The sequence below is a fragment of the Camelus ferus genome, chromosome 22 (assembly GCF_009834535.1).
Source record: "Camelus ferus isolate YT-003-E chromosome 22, BCGSAC_Cfer_1.0, whole genome shotgun sequence".
In the NCBI taxonomy this organism is placed as follows: domain Eukaryota; kingdom Metazoa; phylum Chordata; class Mammalia; order Artiodactyla; family Camelidae; genus Camelus; species Camelus ferus.
In genome coordinates this window covers 23361395-23383711 of record NC_045717.1, presented here as the reverse complement: position 1 = coordinate 23383711, position 22317 = coordinate 23361395, and the positions used below count along the sequence as shown (strand labels likewise).

Here is a 22317-nt window from a genome sequence, read left to right as displayed (position 1 = left end):
CTTTTTTTTTTTTTTAAACGGAGGCACTGGGGATTGAACCCAGGACCTTGTGCATGCTGAGCAGCTGCTCTACCACTGAGGTGTACCCTCCCCAACGTGATTTTAAATATAGGAAATCCTGTAGAATCCACTAATAAACTGTCAGCACCAGAGTGGCAGGAGACAAGATCCACAGACGGAAATCAATTTTATTTCTAAGTGAGGAACAATATGAAAATGCAAGTATGAAAACAACCCTGTTCACAGTAGTATCAAAGAGAATAAAATATCTAGGAATAAAGTTAACCAAGGGGGTGAAATGCTTGTATGCTGAGAAAAACGATAAAGCATTGTTGAAAGAAATTAAAGGCCTAAACAAACAGAAAGACGCCCTCTGTTCACAGACGGGAGGACGTAGTGTTAAGATGGCCACGCTCTCCTAACTGGTCTACAGACTCAACACAACTGCAACTACAATTCTGTCAAGCTTCCAGCTGCCTTTTCAAAATGGGGAAGTTGATCTTAAAATCGATATGGCGTTGCAAGGGACCCCAAATAACCCAAACAACCTTGAAAAAGAAGCGCAAAGTTGGAAGATTCGCAAGTCCCCATTTCAAAACTTATTACAAAGTTACAGTAACCAAAACAGTGCAGCGTCGGGGTAGGACAGACAGACAGCTCAGGGAGGCAGAACTGAGAGTCCAGAAATAAACCCATACATCTGGGGTCGATTGATTTCCTTTTTCTTTTTTCTTTGTTTTCAATTGATTTTCAACAAGGGTGTGAAGACCATTCAATAGAGAAAGAATACTCTTTTCAACAAACGGCGCTGGGAGAAGTGGACAGCCACGTGTGAAAGAATGAAGCTGGACGCTCACCTCACGGCCTTTACAAAAGTCAGCTCAAAAGGGATCAAAGGTGGGGGGAGGGTATAGCTCAGTGGTAGAGCACGTGCTTAGCATGCATGAAGTCCTAGGTTCAAGCCTCAGTACCTCCATCAAAAAATAAATAAAACCTAATTATCCCCCACCAAAGACAAAACAATCAAAAGGGATCAAAGAACTAAAGGTAAGAACCAAAACTATAAAACCCATAGAGTAAACATGAGGTAATCATGTAAAGTAAGGTTATCTCCATGACCTTGGATTTGGCAATGGATTCTTAGACGTGACACCAAAAGCACAGAAAACAAAACAAAAAATAAAAACTTTCTAACGAGATAAACTGGACTTCAGCAAAATCAAAAACTTCTGTACATCCAAGGACACTATCAAGAAAGTGAGCAGACAAACCACAGAATGGAAGAACATATTTGCAGATCATATTGCTGATAAGGGTCTTACACCCAGAATATTGTAAAGGACTCTCACAACTCAACCACAAAATGACCCAATTAAAATGTGGGCAAAGGTCTAGAACAGACATGTCTCCGATAAGCACGTAAAAAGATGCTTAAATAAAAGCATTAGCCATTAGGGAAATACGAACTAAAGCCACGGTGAGACACCACTTCACACCCACTAGCGGCAATTAAAAGAAGAAAGAAAAATAAGTGTTGGTGAAGACGTGGAGAAACTGGAACCCTGGTCCATTCCCGGTGGGAATGCAAAATGGTGCGGCCACCGTGGTCAATGGTTTGGCAGCTTCTCAAAAACTTAAACACAAAACTCAGCCAAACCACATGACCCAGCAATTCCACGATACCCAAGACAACTGAAAACAGCTGTTCCAACAAAAACTTGTTCACAGCAGCATTATTCATAATGGAAAAAAACCAGAAACACACAAATGTCAATCACAGATGAGTGGATAAACCAGACGTGGTCCATACAAACAATGGAATATTATTCAGCCACAAAAAAGAATGAAGGACTGATACACGTTAGAATATGGATGAGCTCTGAAAACACGACGCTCAGTGAAAGAAATCAGACACAGAAGGCCACGTGCTGTGCGATTCCATTTACGTGAAACATCCAGAACAGGTGAATTCATAGAGACAGCAGATTAGTTGCCCGGGTCCAGAAGAGGTGGGGATTTGGGGGTGACTACCAACTGCTAGAGGGTTTCCTTTCAGGGTGATGAGAATGTTCTGGAACTAGATAGGCTGATGGTTATACAACACGGTGAATGTACCAAAAGCTATTGATTGTACCCTCTCAAATGATTAAAATGGTGAATTTTATGTTAAGCGGATTTTACCTCAAGAAAAACTATATAACTGGTTTAAAACCCCTTTAGTCTCTCTTGTAATTTGAATGAATCTCTTACCCACATGCATGGTTCTGTAACACCACGCCCTGGTCACTTGGAAACTATTGGCTCAGAGTTTGCAGATCTTGCAAATGCTGACATCTCATCATATGGTATTGAAAAAAATCACATTTGTTAATATCAGTGCCAATCTCTTCAGAAAGATACCAGCTTTCCAAAATTCTATTTCTTTTTGGGTTTGAGAATGCATTGGCAATAAAACCTGTTTTCCTGGGTACGTCAGGCTCACAGACATTCATTTTTGGGAAAATATCTGCCAAATCTCTGAGTCTGAATAGTCATAATTTGTCTATCATCCTTTCAAGGAAAAGCAGCGTTTCATGAAAAAAAAAGTGGCTCATTCTGCTCACAACTCACCTGCACTTGGGCTTTTCCTTGCGACAGTCATCACACCTTGGCAGACAGCAGCAGAACCTTCCACCACACAGAATATTAAAAAGCCGTGTTCTCGAGGGTTGAAGTTTAAAAAATATTAATCATTTTTACTGCTTCGTCAGGGATATTCTTGAGTGAAACTGATACTTGGCATTTCTCCTTTCTTTTCTTCTCTTTCTCTCTGCTGTGCGTGCATGCCGCGGAGGGTACAGGGGCATCTGGAGACTCGGACGCGTCTGCCTTGGTGTGTGCCCAGCTGTGTCAGTCGTGCTGATTTTGCATCATTGGGGCAAACGTCAACACAGGGAAAAGGGTAACTGATGAGTTGGTACTATTATGAAACCAGTTTTGACCTCGTGGAGCTCCTGAGAGGGTCCTGAGGACACCCAGAAGTTTGCCAGACATGTAAGACTGACTGCTAAAAAGCATGGCGTTGTGAGTATGGTGGAAAAGAACAGAAATGAACATTAGCTGTATAGGAGCATCCTCAAAAACCACAGCTGTTAAATAGTGTCTGAACAAGCCTGCTGATACGTTAAATTAACTTAAAGCACAGCAGAACGTCCCAAGGTGTTCACCGTGTTTTAAAATGAAAGCGTCGGGTAAACTTCTGAAGGCGGTGAGGGTCAGGAAAACATCGAAGATTGATGCCCAGGAGCCAGGCCCGAAGGCGCAGCGCATCCAGCAGAGGGCGCTGCGCCGCCGCCTCCCAGCGCTGCGGTCCAGCATCCTGGGAAAAGACTTGTCAGCTCTTGAACTTGAAGACGGGCAGCTTGAGTGGGAGGCTTCCTTACAGACCTGACCAAGCTATTCCTAGTGTGCAAGCACAAAGGCCTTGATCGGTCCTCTCGGTGCCTGGAAAAGTTCGTGTTTAATCTTTAAATATGCTTAAAATGGAAACTAATTTTATACTTGACTGGAGTTTACTTTTTTGTTATTTAAAAATTACTGAAGTGCTACCTGCACAGGCCCACATGTCAAACAGTAAGGACTAGCCAAGGAGACGCAGCAGTGGCCCCTCCCCACCCCAGGGCCAGGCAGCTTTCCCTAAAATCACTTCTGTTTTCTGAACTTCTGGGAGACTCCTTCCATCTTGGTTGCACACCCTTGGGCCTCTATTTCTTGACTTAGCAGGAGCTTAATCTTTATTTCCGACTGGGTGCGGTGCAGCCCACATTCCTCCTTGTTGGCTGCTTAGTTACGCTGGTCTCGCCCGCGTGGATTAGTGACAGAACGCCTGGCGGAAGGACACATGGGCTTACGGCTCGGTCGGCAGGCGAGAAAACGCTTAATAAACACTCACGACGGAAGGCACTGTCTCAGGAACTCGCGGTGCCAGCGGGGCGCCGACAAGTTTAAATCACTCCCAAGTATATTAAATTCAGTCCACTATTTAAAAATTTTTTTAAAGGAACTTAAACAATTCCTTTCCTTTCCTGTACAATCCCGGCATAATCTGATCCATAAGGGCTAGACCGTGTCTCCTAAGGGAGGTGAGCTGACTTCTCCTCTGAGTTCATTAGCAGCTGCCCAAATGGCCACTCCATTTATAACATAATAACCTCCTAAAATGACCTGCCAGACCAAGGTCACCCCCGCAGAGGGCCAGCAGCTCCAGGCTGGTCTGCCCTTTTCAGTGTCCCGACCCCGCCTCCTGGGCTAGACACGGGAAGGGGACGGGGGATGATGCTTCTGAACACGCAGGGAGAAGCAAGGACAAGGATGGAGAACCTGCTGGAGTTAACCTTATGCCCTAAAACAGAGCTGGTTTATGTGACCAGAGAAGGAGGAAATAAAAGTTTACATGGTTTATGAACAACGCTTTTGGATCTTTAAAGAAAATAGAGAGTATTTTAAAAGAACAAGAGCAGCAGGCTGGGAGTTCGGAGGTTAGGGAAGTACAATCACACAGTCCCGCCTGGAGAAAGGAAATGCTGCAGTTAAGGGAAGGGCTGGTCGGAAGATGGGTAGGACCACAGGGCTCACTGCTGGGGAGGGGGAGGGGGGCATTTTCAATCTGTTGGCCCATTTTAATTTAGCTAATGAAACATTTAAACATCACGTAGTAATATCATATGTGCTGGCCACACCAAAACCTGAGTAGCCCAGAGACATCCAAGTCTCTGTCCAGGGCCAGGACTGGGGTGGGGCCCTCAAGGCGCCCGGGCATCAAACTGAAGGAGGTGCTCATTCTCCAGGTCGTGTCATGGCAGGATCAGCCCGGAGGGGAGCAACTCTGGAAATCTGGCATCCTGGGCACCTCGCTTGCCCCACCCCATCACAGCCCTGCCTCAGCCTCTCCTGGGCTCCTGCTCTTGCCCTTGTCCCCAGCAGCTGGGTCCCGGGTCACATCCACGCTTGCTTTAACGGTTTCTCCTCGGTTGGGGCTGTATGACACATTCAGTTCCGCTCCTTGTGTTTATCACTTAATCTTTCGTGGGGCTCTTTCTGAGCCAGTTCTTCTAGATCAGGAGTTGGCAAACTTTTCTGTAAAGGGCCCAAGAGTAAATATTTTGGGCTTTGTGGGCCAGGCGCTCTCTGTTACAGCTGCTCAGCTCGGCCCCTGTAGTTGGAAAGCAGCCACAGCTGGTGTACGAGTGGGTGGGCGTGGCTGCGTGCCAATAAAACTTTATTTACAAAACCAGGCAGCTGACAGGATCTGGCTGGAGGACTGCAGTCTGCTGCCTCTGCCCCCAGAGATTTACTGAGCAAACGTACATCACTCACGGAATTACACCATATAGATTATACTTTACTGCTCAACTGATTTTTTGAATTTTTTCACTAGAGGAGGGATTGCTGCACTGAATGTACTAAATGCTACTGAATTACATGCTTTAAAATGGTTAATTTCATGTTATATGAATTTTGCCTCAATAAAAAATGTAGAAGGTAATGCATACATGTGGTTAAAATTTAAATAGGAAAAAAGGTATTAAAAAAAAAACCCGTTTTCCTCTTTTCTTTCTACCTCATAGAAGTAATTTTTTTGAGGGGGTGGGTGGTAATCATTTTTAACAGCTAGCAAATATGTTTAGTTCTTCTTGTAGTTCCAAGAACTTTAAAAAAATAGAGTTCTACTTCTTAATTCGTTAACTTAAAAATATTTTTAACTTTTAGTTTGGAAATATCCAGACTAACAACAAAGCTGTTGTTAAAAATAACGCAGAGCATTCCCACTGCCAGTCAGGTGGCCTCTCCAAACGTCAGCATCTTACGTGACCTGGAAATTAACCCCCCACTGTTAACCAGTCGAATCACTGGAGGAACGTCCTGCTTGTGGACTGGGATCCAATCCGTGGTTGCACACTGATCATCTGCATACACAGCCAGGAAGGAAAATATCAGGGAGACGAGGACCGGGCAGAGGAGCCGAGGAAGAGGGTTTATTAGGGGAGTGGCCCGTTTGTCCGCCGTAGCCCTTGACATGTTCTGTGGGTCTGTGTCACGTACACAGGAGCAATGACTTCTCTGGTAAGTTAACTGACACTTTGCAGTGTAAGCACAAGAGGGCATTCCGGTACGTCATTCTTTAGTTTTGTCACTTACAGCAGAACAGAGACGGAACTTCGGACAGGTCCTTCAAAGGGGTGCTTCTCAGTCAACACAGGCACTGCTCCCAACTTGTAAAACCAGATTCAAAAGTGATGATGTCATTAAATGTGTGTCAAAACCTGCAGAGTGTACAACGCAAAGGGTGAATCCTATTGTAAACCAGGGGCTTTGGTTAATCATGCTAATGAGCCAGTGTTGGCTCACTGACTGTACCAAATGCACCAAACTTATGCGACATGTTAATAACAAGGAAAACTGTGTGCGGGTGGGGTGGGGGTCATGGAGATTCTCTATACTTTCCGCTCGATTTTTCCACATACCTAAAACTGCTCTTAAGAAAAGTCTATTCAGTTAACAAAAAAGTGATGCTGAATATTTTAGAGAAAAAAGCAGATGCACTAGTGGCAAAATTCCTTTATCAAACATTGTGCGTTTGCCGGCAAAACTTCTGCTCTGGCAGCTGGACAAAAGCTCTGATGTGCAGAGGCTGCGGAAGCTTCTAGGGAATGCACGTTATGCATGTGAGCGTGTGGTCCCAGCAGGATGTCCTGAGTCTGCACAGAAGATGCCGGCTACAGAGAAGAGCTGTGGGGCAGTGGACAAGCCACAGTGAGTTGTGGTGCTGCGTGGATGGTGCACCAGCCCAGAGGGCTGCCAGGGAGGGTGACTGCAAGGATAGAGGGACACGAGAGGGAAACCAGGCCACACGCAGGGAGCCGTGGACGATGCGGAGGCTCCACCAGCCCTGACTCGGCACAGATGGGAGCAGGTCCTTTACAGACACATTCACTTGGCGCATGGGATGCTGGGACTCCATCCCCACGTGGGGGTGGACGGAACGGCTGGTGCTGTCTTAGGCGTGTCTGGAAATCACATCAGATGCCACGAGCTTACAGGAGTTCTTCCTGTCGCTGACCATGGCCAGAAAAGGACGGAACTGATTTGCCGCCGTCCTCCGAGGTGAAGCGCTGGCCCTTCTGGCTTCGGTGCAGCAGGTGCTCACAGACCAGGTGTCCGGCCCACCTGAGTGGGGTCCCCAGGGCAGACACCCCGACCTCAGTGTGATCAGAGCACCCAAGGCCACGGCTGCCTGTGTGCTGGCGCTTCTCGACCTCCAGGAAATGCGAAGTTCACCAGGCCAGCCACCCTTCACCAGGCCAGGTCCGGGAGCCCTGCTCAGACCCTGACGGCATGTCCTCTCATCCTAAAAGCTGGATAGGTGATTTGCCTTCATCAGCCCCCATTATGTGGCCCATGGGGGCTGCCTGTTTGCATGGGGTGGGGGGCAGCTCTTCTCAAAGCCCCAGGGGCCCCCCCAGCCTCCCCCTGACACGACCCAAAGGGCGGATCTCTCAGCTGGGCATCTCTGCTCCACGTGATCAAAAAAAAAAAAAAAAAAAGCACAACAGGGAAAGTTATCCAAAACTTACCAATTGGGCAATTCAATTCTAAGATTTAAAACACCAGTGAAACTTTAACCAGAAATAAGACTCAAGAAAATGTGTCACCCAAACTCAGTGGGGCTGCTGGTGCCGATTTGCTCTGGTCTTTGTGCTCCATTTTCGGGATTAACTTGAAATCCCTCGAAACACAACTCTGACATAATAAAATTGGTAGCCGTGGAACGCCAGCTCCAGGAGTCGTCATTTATTGCTGTTGCAACCTCAGGGCTGCCCCGTTCTTGGCTCCTGGAAAGTGCCTGGGATCTCCGCGGATCCTTGTGAGGTGGCCCCACACCAAAAGCCAAAACATCACAACAGAGCAGGTGGAGTCCGGAGGCAGGTGCTCATCTGAGGTGGTCCCCCTCCAGGATCTTCACAGGGTGTGAGGGGTGTGTGTTTGAGAAAACACAGCCTGGTCACAGATTTCCAATCGATTCTAAACCTTGATTCTTCTAATGCAACCCAGATGACAGATCACAGGAACCGGGCGGCCCGGGGTCGGAGCTGCACACTTGTTTGCCACGAGGTGGTGTGGACACTGTGACCTGTGACGGCAGTAGGTCTGTGACCTGCGACCCCAGGTTACTCACTAGTATAAGCTGACGCAGTTTGCTGACGCGGAGCCACCACACTTGTGAAAGTTAATGCTGTCTGTGAGGAACACTTCTGATGACAGTGGTTCTAAACTCAGGTCCCCCAGCCAATTCTCTGAGGGTGGGCTGAGGCCCTGGGGGCACCGAGTGAGGCTGGTGCCCCCGGGATAGAGTGCAGGCACTGCCCACAGTCACGGCTCTAGGGAACAAGTGACTTCTCTCCATGCCTGTCCTCAGAGCCGGGTCCTGGGGAGCACTCTGGACTCAGAGAGAGAGAGGACAGCAAGAGTCCGGGAACCTCTGATGTCAGGGTGACCCCAAAACACATCAGGACCAAAAGAGCAGGGATGAGGCTAGAATGTCACCTTCTGCTTCAGATTAAGCCCACACAGAAATAGGAAGTTATTTCTCAACTGACAATCAATCCATCTAGCCCATCATATCAATAGTCCAAGGAGGAAAAAACACATGATCATATCAATGTTGAAAAGGCATTTGAGAAAAATTCATTTTCCAATTATGATAAAGACTCTCAGAAACTAAGGAATGGAAGGAAACGTCCCCAACCTGAAAAAGGGTATTTGTGAAAAACCTACAGGTAGCACTACACTTAAGGGTGAAAGACTGAAGCTCTTCCCCCAAGACTGAGAACGAGACAAGGGATGTCCACTTTCACCACTGCCGTGGAACATCATACTGGACGTTCTCGCCAGCGTAATAAGGCAAGAAGAAATAAAAATCATCCAGATTGGAAAAGAAGAAATAAAATCATTCCCATCTGCAGACCAAAAAACCCTTAGAGCTAAAAAGTGAGTTTAGCGAGGTTGCAGGAGGCAAGGTCAAGAGCCAGGAATCAACTGTATTTTCACACACTAGCAATGAGCACTCGGAAGCTGAAATTGAAAATCAATACCATTTACAGTAGCTCCAAAAACATGAAATACTTAGGTGTAAATCTAACAAAATAAGCACAGGATCTGCATGCTAACAAATACCAAAAGCTGTTGAAAGAAATCAAAGATGATCTAAATAAATGGAGAAAACATACCATGTTCATGGATTGGAAGACCCAAAATAGTGAAGATGTCAATTCTCCCCAAATTGATACACAGCTTTAATGTTGTTTAATCAAAAATCTCACTAGGAATTTTTTGGGTAAATATAACTGATTTAAAATTTTTATAGAAAATTCTAAATTTATGGAAACAGCCAACACAACACTGAAGAAGAATAAAGTGAGAGGGATTGCTCCACCCAATTTTGAGGCTGACTCTAAAGCTGCCATGATTAAGACAGTGTGGTATTAGCAAAGGGCCAGGCGCACAGATCGACAGAACAGAACAGAACAGAAGGTCCCAAATAGGCCAATGGATTTTTGACAAAGGCACAAGAGCAATCCGATGGAGAAAGTACAGTCTTTTTAACAAATGATGCTGGAACAACCAGTTGTTTCATATGCGTAAACATAAGCCACAACAAACTTTAAGTCTTATACAAAAGTTACCTCAGGATGAAGCAGAGCTCAATGTAAAATGCAAAACAATAAAACTTTTCAAAGAAAACACAGGAGAAAAATCTTCATGACCAGGGGATACGCAAAGAGCTCATAGGATGACATCAAAAGTATGATCTTTTCAAAAAAGAAAAACTGACAAATCGCATTTGATCAAAATCATTGGAAAAAAATTTTCTCTCTGTAAAAGACACTTGTTTTTTTTTTTTTTTTTGGAACACAAGCACAGCTTTATTCAATGGCCAAAGAATCAAAAGCCACTTTCAAGAGAATGAAAATACACTCCAAAGACTGCAAGGTAATATTTGCAAATCACATATCCAGCCTGGGCCTTGTATCCAGAATATACAAACACTTCTCAAAACACAACAGTAAGGAAACAAACAACCCAGCTAAAAAAACAAACGACTTCAACGGACACATCACCAAGGACTGTCTACAAAGGCAAAAAACATGAACGGAGGCTCGCCACCCATGGTGATTACGAAAATGCAAATTGCAATTCCTCATGTCAGGATTGCTTAAAGGAGGAGACCGATCTGTGGCACAAATGAAAGCACACGCTTTGCTTGTATTGTTTGTTTGCTGAGGGGGAGGTAATTAGGTTTCTTCATTGGTTTCCCCTTGGAGGAGGTGCCGGGGATTGAACCCAGGACCCCTTGGGTGCTGAGCATACGCTCTACCACTTGAGCTATACCCTTCCCCCTGAAAATGCAGATTACAACCACAGGGAGACACCACCATGCGCCTACGAGGGATGCTGACAACACCAAGTGCCTGCGGCGAGGCAGAGCAAGGGGGCCTCACACGTGGCTGGAGGAGCGCGAAACGGTACCACCGCCCAGAAAGCACTGGCGGTTTTGGACAAAGTTAAATGTACACTTAACTGCAGGAGCAACCCCACTGGTCAGTATTGACCACAAAGAAAGGAAAAGCTATGTCTGCATGCGGGAGTCCTTTGAGCTGCTTTGTTTAGTCACTGAAAGCTGGGAAGGGCCCGAGCGGCCCTTGGCTGGCAACTGGATAAACGAGCTCTGGTGGAATGGGGCACCTCTCAGGAGCAAGAAGGAGCCACTGACTCGGGGACAGCTGGGCGGGATCTCTGGGGCCCCACACAGAGCGACAGAAGCCAGTCACAAAGGCTCCCTTTACATGACATTCCCCAAGAAACAAAACTGCAGTGACGGAGAACAGACAAGCGGTTGCCAGGGGTTGTGGGCGAGAGGGGGTCGTGACCGACAAGCAGTACCCGAGGGAGCTTCTGGGTGATGCAACCACTCTGTGTCCTGGGGTGGGGACAGGCACACGAGTCCATATGTGCGTCAAAATTCACAGGTCTGTATGCCAAAAACGCCTGTTTTACTCTGCGCTAGTTTAAACAATAAGAGTGAATATGGAAAACGGAGTTTTAAAAGCAGATACAACGTAAAGCAGGTGAGCCCCTGTTTCGGGGTAACAATTGGGTAGGGCCCTGGCTTCATTCAGCCCAGCTTTCCTGCGGAGGGACTGATCTCTGAGAGGCTGGCGAGGGTCACGACGGGTCACCCGTGGGGGACGCCATCCCACATGCCTCGCTCACAGCCGCCCACCGTGGCCATCTGCCTTCTGTCTTGACCGAGGGAGGGACTGAGGGTCAAAGGGGTCGGTGAGCCGGCCCGTCTCAGGCTGGCGGGGCTCCGAGACCCACGCTTCAGGCCGCCTTCTACTCACCGTCCCTGCTGCTGCTGGGAGTCTATTCAGGGCCTAACCTGCCGCCCCCGGGAGCCTCGGCCGTACATACCGTAGCCGGCGACGACCGGGACGTGTGGGCCAGGGAGTGCCTGGTGCTGTCCATCCCCCCGTGGATGAGGTAGGCTCCTGCGCTGGAGACGATGGGGCTCCCCCCGACATCCACGGTGATGCCCACCATGCTGTGGGAGGGGACCCCGGGCGGGGAGGAGCCTGCCACGGTCACCTGGGCGCCGCCCGGGGCCTCGAAGTAGGACGCGGCGCTGCTGGGGGCGTACATCTGGGGCTCGGGGTTGTAGGCGTAGGCTGTCCGCCTGCCGGGAGAGAGAAGGCTTCGTGTCAACGTGGGAACCCAGGGGGCCCAGCCCACAGGGCAAGGCGGACACGAACTGTCAACAGAGCAGAGCTCACGGCCATCGTCTCTGCCAGTGTTCAGGTGACAGCTGGCTGGTCGACAAACTGCACATGCAGGCTGCTCGCGGGTGCTCCTGGGGGGTGAAGGGCTGGATCTGACTGTGGTTACAGGGGGTCTACCCTGGGGGCAAGACCGTGGAGAGCTAGACACACACGCCCGCGTGCACAAGAGTGTGTAGCGGCCGCAGTGCTGAACGTGACTGACGTCAGTGCCCTGCTTTTGAGACCATCCTGCGGTTGTAGACGATGTCAACACAGGCAGGGGGTCTGGGGCTAATTTTGCAATTTCCTGTGAGTCTCTAGTTTTTTCAAAAATAGCAAGTTAAAAAAATGTATTTACATAATAGAATTTCTAAGTGATTCCAAGAATTCCTCTGATGTTCCTTTAACATCTGGATCAAATTATTAACCATGTTGGTTGAGAATTACGTTTTAAAGATCCAGCCATAGTAAAAGGAGACCATTCAGTAGAAATTTTCCTCAGGGGTGACTACAGGTTAGTGCCATGTCCTGAGGGGAGGCCCGTCTGGGGGGCAGAGCGGCCCCTCTGACCTGCGCTCTGGTCCCCCGACCCCTGGGGACATCCTCTCTGACTGCAGGGCAACCAAACCAGGACGCTGACTCGAAGCCTCCTCCAGACCTCACTGGGGTCCTAGGGTTCACCTGCGCTCCTCTGTGTCACTGCGTTATAACCCTCAGGGCTGTGCTGGAGACACTCACCAGCTCCAGCAACCACACCTCTCTAACCACAACCACACCCTCACGTGCAGTCCCAGAACTCACGAGGGGAGTCGTGGAAACCGGAGGCAGAAAGAAGCAAGAGGATGCGCATCTTGAGCGCACAGTCAGCTTCTGGGAATCGCATCGTTTTCTGCCCCAAGCATCACAGGGTCCAAAAGCAGAAACCCCTAGACGCCTTGACAAGTGGAAAATCCAGCTTTACCAGCATCACACAAAGCCAGAGGTTAACAGGGGCCAGGAGGATAACACAGAGCTCCAGAAACGGCTCCTGAGTTGTGGAGGTGGAGTCTTCAGACGTGTAAGTTGGATTGCCTTTTTAATGGAGGTACTGGGGATTGAACCCAGCATGACTGCGTGCGTGCTGAGCACATGCTCTACTGCTGAGTTATTTCCCTCCCTCCCTCCTTTTTTTTTTTTTTTTTAAGACTGCCTTTTCTAGAAGTAAAACTACAAAGGCCTGTGATTTCTGAAATCTCCACTGGGCTGATACTGCTGTAACAGTTGGAACTTGTCACCCGAGGGGTAAGGGAGGGGACTTTGTGCCGACACGTCCCCCATGGACCACGTGAGCCTGGAGGAAGGCGGTGGGACGTGGCCCATGGCTGGTTCCCTGCGAGGCCCCTTGCAGGGAGGAGGACACGCACGTACAAGGCTCCGTTGGTGTAGACGGCGTCGCCCCCCTCCACGTACTGCACCTGGGGGGGGTACACGTGCTGCACGGGCTGCACCTGAAACAACAGTGGATACCTGGCGTTACACAGTCTCCTTGTCCACGTTTCCAGATCATTCGGGCACAAAGACCTCTTACTGCCTTTCATGAGCACTGAGGAAGTACCCCACTACAGGCTTCCTGCCAGTGGCCAGCACTTGCGGAAGAGAGTACAGAGATGGTCTTGTCAAGGCACGTGTTCCCGGCAGCCCCGGGGGCTCTGCTGCGTTTGCTGGGAGCTGCCTGTCTCTACTGCGGGGCACGGGGGAGGCAGGTCGGGGCCCCCATGACGTGCGGGGAGGATGCCTGCCGTCTGCTGGCCACGGGCAGAGAGGCCGGTCCCGCTGGATAGCGGAAGCCAGAGGTGTGGACAGAATGGGGACCTCGGAGCATCGGATCCCCCCACATCACTGGCAGGGCAGGTGGTCACACTCTCTACCGCCCCCTGTTGCTCCCTGCCGTGGCCCTAGTGCCCCTTCCCAGCAGTGGGGCAAGGGTCCTGGGAGCCATGCTGGAGAGACAGTGAAATTCTGAGCAGAAGTGGCAGGAGCGATGTGTCCGGAGTGGGAATGGGAGATGGGGAGGGGGCAAACGGGGAGATCCCAGCACCTCTGGCCTCATCCCTCCCTCATCTTCAGTTCAGAGCCTTGGCTGAGGACCCCCGAGGGACGCTGGCCCTGGGGTGGAGGCCCAGGGCTGCGTGTGCGGAACCTCAGCATCTCACGGCAGAGGGAGGCTTGTGGATGCCTAATTCAACCCCGCTTTGGGTGAGGGGAGCCAGAGTCGGTCTCTCTGTGTTCTCCCTACAGGACTTTGTGTGCAGCAGCGGGACAGGGCCGAGCCCCACCCCGCCAGCAGCCCAGGAGGCGGACGTGCACACGCCCAGCCCTGGGAGGACCAGTCTGCTGGGGAAGGTGCCAGGGTGCACGTGCTGGGTGGGCATGGTTGGGGGGGGGGCTGGGTAAAATCCAGAAGTCAGCCCCGAAGTCTGAGCTGCCCAGAGAGAAACAGCTGGGACAGGCCCAGCCCCACAGATGGGGGGAAGCTTCTGGAATCAGAAGCTGTGGTCGCCCCTCCCTTGAGGAGCTAAGGCAGCGCCACTGGTTCCCCGCCAGTCGGCCCAGAGCCTTCCCGGAAACCACATGGCCTCAGACACACATCTCTTAACAGACTACTAAACTGAGCAGGAGCGCCTCGAAGAGAGAGGCGTGTCCAGGTCCTGCCATCTCCATCTTATGTTCAGCGTTACTTTCAGGCAGGAGCTGATTTTAACTCAGCATCTTACAGAGCAGGAGTTGGCAAACCCCGGCCCTCAGGCCAAACCTGGCCCACCCATTCTTACAAATAAAGTTTTATTGGCACACAGCCATGCCCTTCCTTTATGACTTTGGCAAGTGTTGTGTGGTTGTGCCAGGGACCATCTGGCATGCAAAGCCAAAAAACTTGTACAGTTAGTCCTTCCCTGGAAAAGGTTTGCCAACGGCTGCCCCAGATCACGCTGACCGTCTGAGCTGATGATCAATGCTGCTACCACGCGGTCCAGCTTTGTTCTCAAATAATGAATTTCACAAGACGCGCCCGTCTGAGGGTCCAGCACTTGCCTGCGGATGGGTTTGCCTCCCCCGGAGGCTCCATGCTCCTCCAATCCAGAAACCTCCGCTATCTGCCTGCGTGTCTACCGCAGCACCCCGCGCTCTACCTAGGGGCTCGCTTGCGCCCCAAAGGCTGCATATCTGAATGAATGAAAGATCATCAGCTTTCTTGGCTTGTCGCAAACTATCTGCAGCAAAAGATTTTTGTTTGTTTTCAACATAGCTTCCAAACGAAGTTTCTGGTAAGGAACTGAACACATCAAACAGAAAGGGAGAGCAGCAACAGGAAAGCATGCATCACGGTTCTGAGAGGGCTCCCGAGTGCGAGTGCCAACCGCATCCCACTCCACCTGCGCTGTGGTTACCTGCTGTGGCACCTGCTGGACTCTGGGGAGGGAGATTGGCTGCATCTGGGCCCCTTTGGGAGCCGAGCCCGCTGCCTGGACCAACACCCTCTAAAAGGGAAGGAGAGAGGACATTTAGGCTTGTCAGAGGCGAGTCCTGCAAACAAACACAGGTTACAGCCAGAGTGACCGCCCGGTTCCACTGTGGCTTTATGGGAACAGGAGCAGGATAGGGAGGGGAGGAGAGGAGAGCGCACGGTCGCACGCACTCAGGTGGATGCAGCGGGGATGCACACACGTGCACGAACACACACGTGCAAACACGCGCACACATGCGCCTCCACCCGCCCCCAGCGCCTTTGCCTCCTTAGGGTCTGTGGTCAGTGAGGTGACGTGGGCTGAGAGCTGGGGGCTGAGAAGAGCCTTCTGGCCGTCTGTCCATATCTCCTCCCCCTGGATGAGCGCTGGGTCACACACCACAGCTTCTCAGTACACACTGGACCCATCCCCACCTGACAAATGAGAAGCCCAGAGTGGTCAAGGCCAGGTTGAGGTCTCGTGGCCTCAGCATCGTGAGTTCTAGAGCCAGACTCAGCCCAGGCCAACTCCGGGGTCTCCACAGCTGCTCTCTGGGCCCCTGTGTCGTCCTCATAGTGGGGCTTTGTCATTGTGCCCAGAGGACTGGTTGGACACACAAAGCTAAGAAAATGTGAAGGATGCAAATGTCCTCCAGAGGTGAGGGGGGGTTAGGAATATTTTGTTTCTGTAAAGCTGGGGCTTCAGAAGTCATCAACTGTGACTCTGTGATTGTCCAGTGTGGACCCTAAATCTCCCTGATCATGGTGATTCTGCAGGGCTTTGCCTAATAAACACCACTATTCTAAGAGAAGTCAGCAGGGACCCAGCCCCCCAGGAGCTCACCACCAAAGACAAAGAGAACACAGATGGTACAGGGGTCAGCAGGATGGATGGATGAACACAGGGTGGTCCCTCCACACACCAGAACATCACTCAGCCAGAGACAGGAGTGAAGCACTGACACCTGCTTCCACGTGGACGGACCCTGAGAACACGATGCTCAGGGAGAGAAGCAGACACAGAAGGACACACAGTGTGTGACTCCATGGATATGAAACGTCCGTAACAGGCCAGTCCGCAGACACAGAGTGGATCTGTGCCTGTCAGGGGCTGGGGGACAGGGGTGGGGAGTGGCCGCTAATGGGGTGCAGGGTTTCTTTTGCGGGGTGAAAACGTCCTGGAACCAGATGGAGGTGGAGGCTGTAAAACATTAGGAGTGTCTTCAGTGCCACGGAATTCACTTTAAAATGGAGAATTTTGTATCATGTGAATTTCACCTCAAATAAACAAGAATAGTAAGGATTCACATGCACACACCCTCCGGCGGAGCTGTCCAGTACGGGAGCTACTGGCTGTGTGGCTGTGTGGCCACTCAAATTTAGTTCGATTTAAGTAAATTGTGGAATTCAGTGTCTCAGCTGCACTGGCCACGGTGCCAGTGCTCAGAGCCTGGTGGACGGCGCAGGGCTGAGAGCTGAAGCACGAAGAGCCTGTCATGGGGACAGAGGGGGCAAGAATGCCCCTTTCTGGTAAGAAACTGGGTGCTCACTGGTCAGGGAACTTGGGGCAGTCTGTGGGTGAGAGTGCTTGGACGGGGGGGCAGGTGTGGGGGGGACACAGCCACCAAGGCTGGGGTGGGGGACTGGATCCATCTCCAACAGGGTCGGAGCCCAGGAGCCCAGATGGGCATAGCGGCTATGGCAGGACCTGGGACCAGTCAGACTGCAGGGAAAACAGTGGCCACCCTGGTCCCGGGGTGCCAGAGACTGGGGCTCTGCGAGAAGGACCCGGGGGAGCTCAAAGTGAAGCGCTGGCGGACCAGACTCAGTGGGCGCGGAAACAATCAACGAGGCCACAACCGCAAGTGGTACCGCCCTCCTGGCACCCACGCTTGGGCGTCCACGCTTCCAGGAAATAAGCACAGAACATGTCCAACTATTCATTCTAAATTGAATAAACTGCTTCAATGTCTGCCTTTTTGCTTTTGCTGAATTATGGGGTTTTTTCCCACCATAATCAATTCTTTCTTTCACGTTCCTAACTTTCAGATTCATAAATATTAGCTGATCATGTGACCACAGTGGACCTCTGCACACACCTATGATTTCCAGTCTGTTCTGTGACCATCAATTTCATATAGTCTCGCCACTAACTTTATGTTCACATCTACTTTATGGTGTATTTCAATCCACTATAGAAATCAAGAAGTTGGGAGAGGCTGAATGTGAAAATTCTCTCTGCAAATTTTAAAGAAGATACCAATTCTAATGCTAGATTCGGTTTTCAACCACATCCTAAGAATTCTAACTTCTCTTTTGCCTTATGGATAGAAAGTCTCTCTGCCTAAAAGGGTCATTTCCAAGGTACAAGAAAATTTCTACTAGCAAATAAGAATGGACTAAGTCGGAGTCGGGGAGTGCTTTCCTTTTGAGTTTGTCCTTGGTGAGACCTTTTAAACAAACAGGGAAAAAGCCAAATTAACGGGGTACAAGGCGGGCAGATGAGGGTGTGGCTATTTCAACAGCTGCAGGCATGGAGCTGAGAAGTCAATTCAGAAAAACAGAGATTCCTCACTCTGCTGATTCCAGTGTTTTTCAAAACCAAAGTGGACGCATCCACGTGGTTGCGCTGTTGTTCCCGGAGCAGCCCGGGTGGCCGGCGGGCTGGTCTGTTACCTGCGGGGAGGCTGGCACCGGCTGGGCCACGGGCGTCTGGGCAGCCGCCGACGGACACAGAGCCACAGAAGCCGGTGAGTCAGATCCGCCCTCTGAATTCTGCATGCTCAGGTCTAGAGAGAGGCAGGGAGAGAGTGAGTGGCGTGGGGCTGCAATCACCAAGCCCAGGGAGGCAGCTTCGGACGCGTACAAGATGCACGAGCAATCATTACCCACAGCCTTCCAAGTTCAAATGCAGGGACCCTGGCCAGACTGGGAGAGGAAGGGGAGGGGGAGAGACACTGCACAGTCGTTCCACAGTGGGGAGAGCTGGGAGAGAGGCAGGGAAGGTTTTCCAAATATAAACTCCAAAAGAGCCCCGCAGGAGTTCCTGAATAACAAGCCGGGATAACAGCTTCTCCCTTTCCTATCTGATCAGGCTTAACTATATTCAAGGGCTCATACAATTTTTAAACTCATTTATCCAGAAAATCAAAAGCTCCTGAAGGATGCTTGCCATCTACAGAGCCACTGCCCCCAAAACTGTAAGCACCTCCTCTGAGGGCAGGGCCTCCCCCTGGCACCGCTGGCCTCAGGGCCGGGCATTCTCCGTGGGACTGTCCGTGCACTGCGGGGTCTTGAGCAGTAAGGTAAAGTGCCTTCTGTTTCTAGAGCCCTTCGCCCAAGAGAAAGCACAAAAGTGTATTTTTTTTCCAGCCAGGTGCATACATCTTCCAAATAGGCAGCTTCAAAATTCTCTATGGAAAGACTCACTTAGCCCGAGCATGAAGTGGCCGAGGATACAAAGTCATTCCAGGAAAATGCTGACAGTCAGACTTTCTTCATTTGAAATAAATGCTGGCTCCCTTTAAGGTTTTGAGAAGCCGCTCAATCCACAAACGGCAGAGAGAGGAGGTGGCTTTATGGTCACACACCCCTGTCCCCATCCCTGTGCTGTCCTGGCCCCAGCTCTGAGCACATTCGCCCAACGTGTGGAGTCCCGGGACTACTGACTCCTGGGGAGGCCGGGACACTGTGGCACACACCATGGTGCCTGGGACACACTGCCCCTCCAATAAGGAGTGGCGAATTTTTTAAAAAGCCTTTTTAAAAAAAATGCAAAGAAAAACTGATAATAGATTAAAATAATTTGCCTAAAGGAAGCAGAAAGGGGTGTGTGTGTGTGTTTGAATCTGAGAGTGTTGGCTCAATCCCATGTTTACTGACTATTCCCCAACTCCCCCTTCCCCCTCCCAGATGCCTTTGGGGCCACGAGAGCCACTGGATGGACCATGTCCGTGTCTGGCGCATTTTTCTGTTTCTCATGACCTTGACTCAGCTCTCACCACCAGATGTCCCCAGAGCCACGCAGTGACAGGTGCCTCCTACTTTCCCTGCCTGTTTCAGAGGAGGAGCTTGTGAACTTCCAATCATCTATTTCCTGGGGCTCCAGCTTTCTCTGTCTTCCTGATCGAATTGACCTTTGGAATTATTCTGTTGGAATTTGTTTAATTGAGGTCTCTTATTTTCAGTTTTTTCTGACTGTTTACACCAGGCATTTGCACACTATATACCACTGTGTTTCCATCTGAAGCCAGGAAGTAAGTAACTTCAGTGGCACCACGAGGAAAGGGACTAGAACTCACTGAGACCGGTTCCTTGTTCCACCAGCTGCAATGATTGTGCTCCACAGCTGGAGTCTTACTGAAACAAGGAGAGCCTGTGAGAGTGTTGGGATAGACAGGGGCCCACGCTCTGCTTCCTGTGGCCAGAACACACCTTCCAGAATGCAAGTTATTTAAGATCAAGCGGCGTTTCCAGGTGAGCATGTTCCCCAGCCTAACACACTCCTGACAATGCACTGTCTGTCGCTCACACTGCTTAGTGTACGTTGTTCAGACCAGAGTCAGCAAACTTGTTCTGTAAAGGACCAGAGACTTCTGGAGCCACGTGGTCTCTGTTACAACCACTAGGCTTTCACATCATAGCACAAGAACAGCCATGGCTGACATATAAATGAATGATCCTGGCTGTGTTCTAATAAAGCTTTATTTATAAAAACAGGCGATGGGCCAGGTTTGGCTCATGGGCCACAGTTGCTGGCTGCTGGTCCATGTAATTTGGGTTTGATAAAGTGATGTGGTTTTGGAAGGTGGGTGGAAAAATAAGACTGTCTGGATTCAAAACCTTGAGGCCCACACGCTCTTAGTCCAGTGCATGGTTCTTTTTGGCCATATGTCACCAACATGACAGGACTATATTGGGCCCCGGAGGGTGACTCAAATTGTTAGGAGGATGGAGGGGCTGACCTTTAAAGACAAATGGAAGTAATCAGATGCTGGTCTGAAATGACAACAGTGGTGCTCCTGGAGCTTATTTGAAGTCATGAATAAAACTGATTCCTCAAATCTGGGAGCCCCAGAAGCCAGATGCAGCCCTTAAACCTGAAGATGGGAGTTCGAATACAATGGACAGGTTACTTTGGGGAACTTAGTGGGTTGAGGAGTGTGCCCCCCCAAATTCACATCCACCCGGAATCTCAGAATGTGACCTTATTTGGAAATAGTGTCTTTGCAGGTGGAATCAAGGAAAGGACTGGGGTGAGATCATACTGGGTTAGGGTGCCCTAAATCCAGTGACAGTGTACTTGTAATAGACAGAAAACGACACACAGAGGAAAGAAGGTTCTGTGATGATGGAGGCAGGGACTGAGGCATGTAGCTACATGCAAGGCCAAGGATGGCAGGGCCACCAGCTTTGGAAGAGGCAGGAAGGCCCCTCCCCAGAGGGGTCACAGCCCTGTCGACACACTCCTCTCCAGAACCATGAGAGGATACATTTTTGTTGTTTCCAGCCACACAGTCCTTTGAATGGCAGCCCCAGGAAACTCCCCGGGGCCCCTCTCGCATCCTGTGAGAGGTTTTGATGTCCTGCTTCCACGCCAGGCACGACTCTTGCAGCTGACACACATTTCTCAAATGAATGAAGACTTCAGTGACACCTGAGTATTACCTCTGACACTGAAGTGTGAACATTTATATAGAGCGTTTCAGATAGTGAGTCTACCACAGCACTTTATGAAACAGATAATAATACACAGAATTATGATTTCAAGAGGCAGTACAGTTGGGAGCTATAAATAGGTTCATAAAGTTTCAGAAAATTTAACAATTGACCTGGTTATTTCAGGGGGATCTAGGACTCTCTGACTGCTCTGCTCTCCCCGAATGCATCCTTGATGTTAGGATCAGACAGACAGACAGACGGACAGACGTCATGTGGGCCAGCTGGCTGCTCTGATATATGAACATGCAACATGCCTATCCAAAGAGAGCATGGACTCCTTCCTCACCCACCTAAGGTATTCAAGTTTGTAGGTTACACATAAGCTGATCCAGTTTCCTGAAAATGTTTTCTTTGGGTCCATTAATCAAGGGTTCTCAGCTCATCAAAGTTTAGATATTTTTTAAGTTTTTTAACAGGCATGCAAAAGAGCCCTGGTTTTTAGTAATGATGCAGCAAACTGGTTGGACTAACCCTCATTCAGATAACAGCAAAAAATCTGGGCAAAGTATTTCTTTAAAGCAACTATTTCAGGGAACTATATTCAATAACTTTTGATAACCTATAATAAAAAATAATACAAAAAAGAATATTTATATATGTATAACTGAATCACTAGGCTGTACACCAGAAACTAACACAACATTGTAAATCAACTACATTTTAAGAATTAAAAAAAGCAACTATTTAAAGACCATGGAGGGTGATCAAACCAGGCAGACACTGCTGGGGAGCCCACCAGGGAAAGGCTACTGTCAAAAGTCAGACTGGTTGGTGACTCTGTGGCTTGTTGCTTGGATGCACACCCCAATCCACAAGTGCTTGGGTGGCAGAAAGATGCAGCATGGTTGTCTTAAAGTTTGAAAAGCAAGAGTTCACAATGTTGGGGGGAATCCTGGAAGAAGAGGCACAGAAAGAGTGAACCCCCAAATCTGACCACAGAGTCCACCCAAATCTTTAGCCAACTGACTAGAAACCACACATGTGAGGGAGACATGGGGGTCTTGGAGAAAAACCAGTAGTTAGAAGATGAAAAAACTATGAGGAGATTTCAGCTGCTACTCCCTGCAGGAGGGACAGAGTTTGAGTCATGCCAAGTTAAATACCATCAAGAGAAGATAGTGGAATCTAGAGATTCTACAACATATAATTCACGATGTTCAGAACCCAATAACACAAGAACTATGACAAGAAATAGGAAATTGTGATTCATACTCAAGAAGAACAACAAAGGAGTCAGTTACAACCCAACCAAGATAATCC

The 22317-nt window shown here is 49.5% G+C and overlaps 1 protein-coding gene across 9 annotated transcripts in view; it reads right to left on the bottom strand.

The window, feature by feature from the left end:
* The window catches only part of RFX2 (regulatory factor X2), an 86404-nt gene that overhangs the window by 22050 nt on the left and 42037 nt on the right, over positions 1 to 22317 (bottom strand). For 2 of the 9 annotated variants that reach the window (XM_032465780.1, XM_032465781.1), the window contains exons 2-7: positions 18013 to 18125; positions 15281 to 15370; positions 14925 to 15056; positions 13263 to 13342; positions 11512 to 11773; positions 10981 to 11100 (exon numbers count right to left, since the gene is read on the bottom strand). In XM_032465780.1, coding sequence (XP_032321671.1) covers positions 10981 to 11100; positions 11512 to 11773; positions 13263 to 13342; positions 14925 to 15056; positions 15281 to 15370; positions 18013 to 18117 — 789 coding nt within the window. In that variant the 5' untranslated portion in view covers positions 18118 to 18125. Of the gene's footprint in view, positions 1 to 10980; positions 11101 to 11511; positions 11774 to 13258; positions 13343 to 14924; positions 15057 to 15280; positions 15371 to 18012; positions 18126 to 22317 lie in introns of those variants that run through there. The other 7 variants (XM_032465782.1, XM_032465784.1, XM_032465785.1 and 4 more) reach the window with 5 other exon arrangements.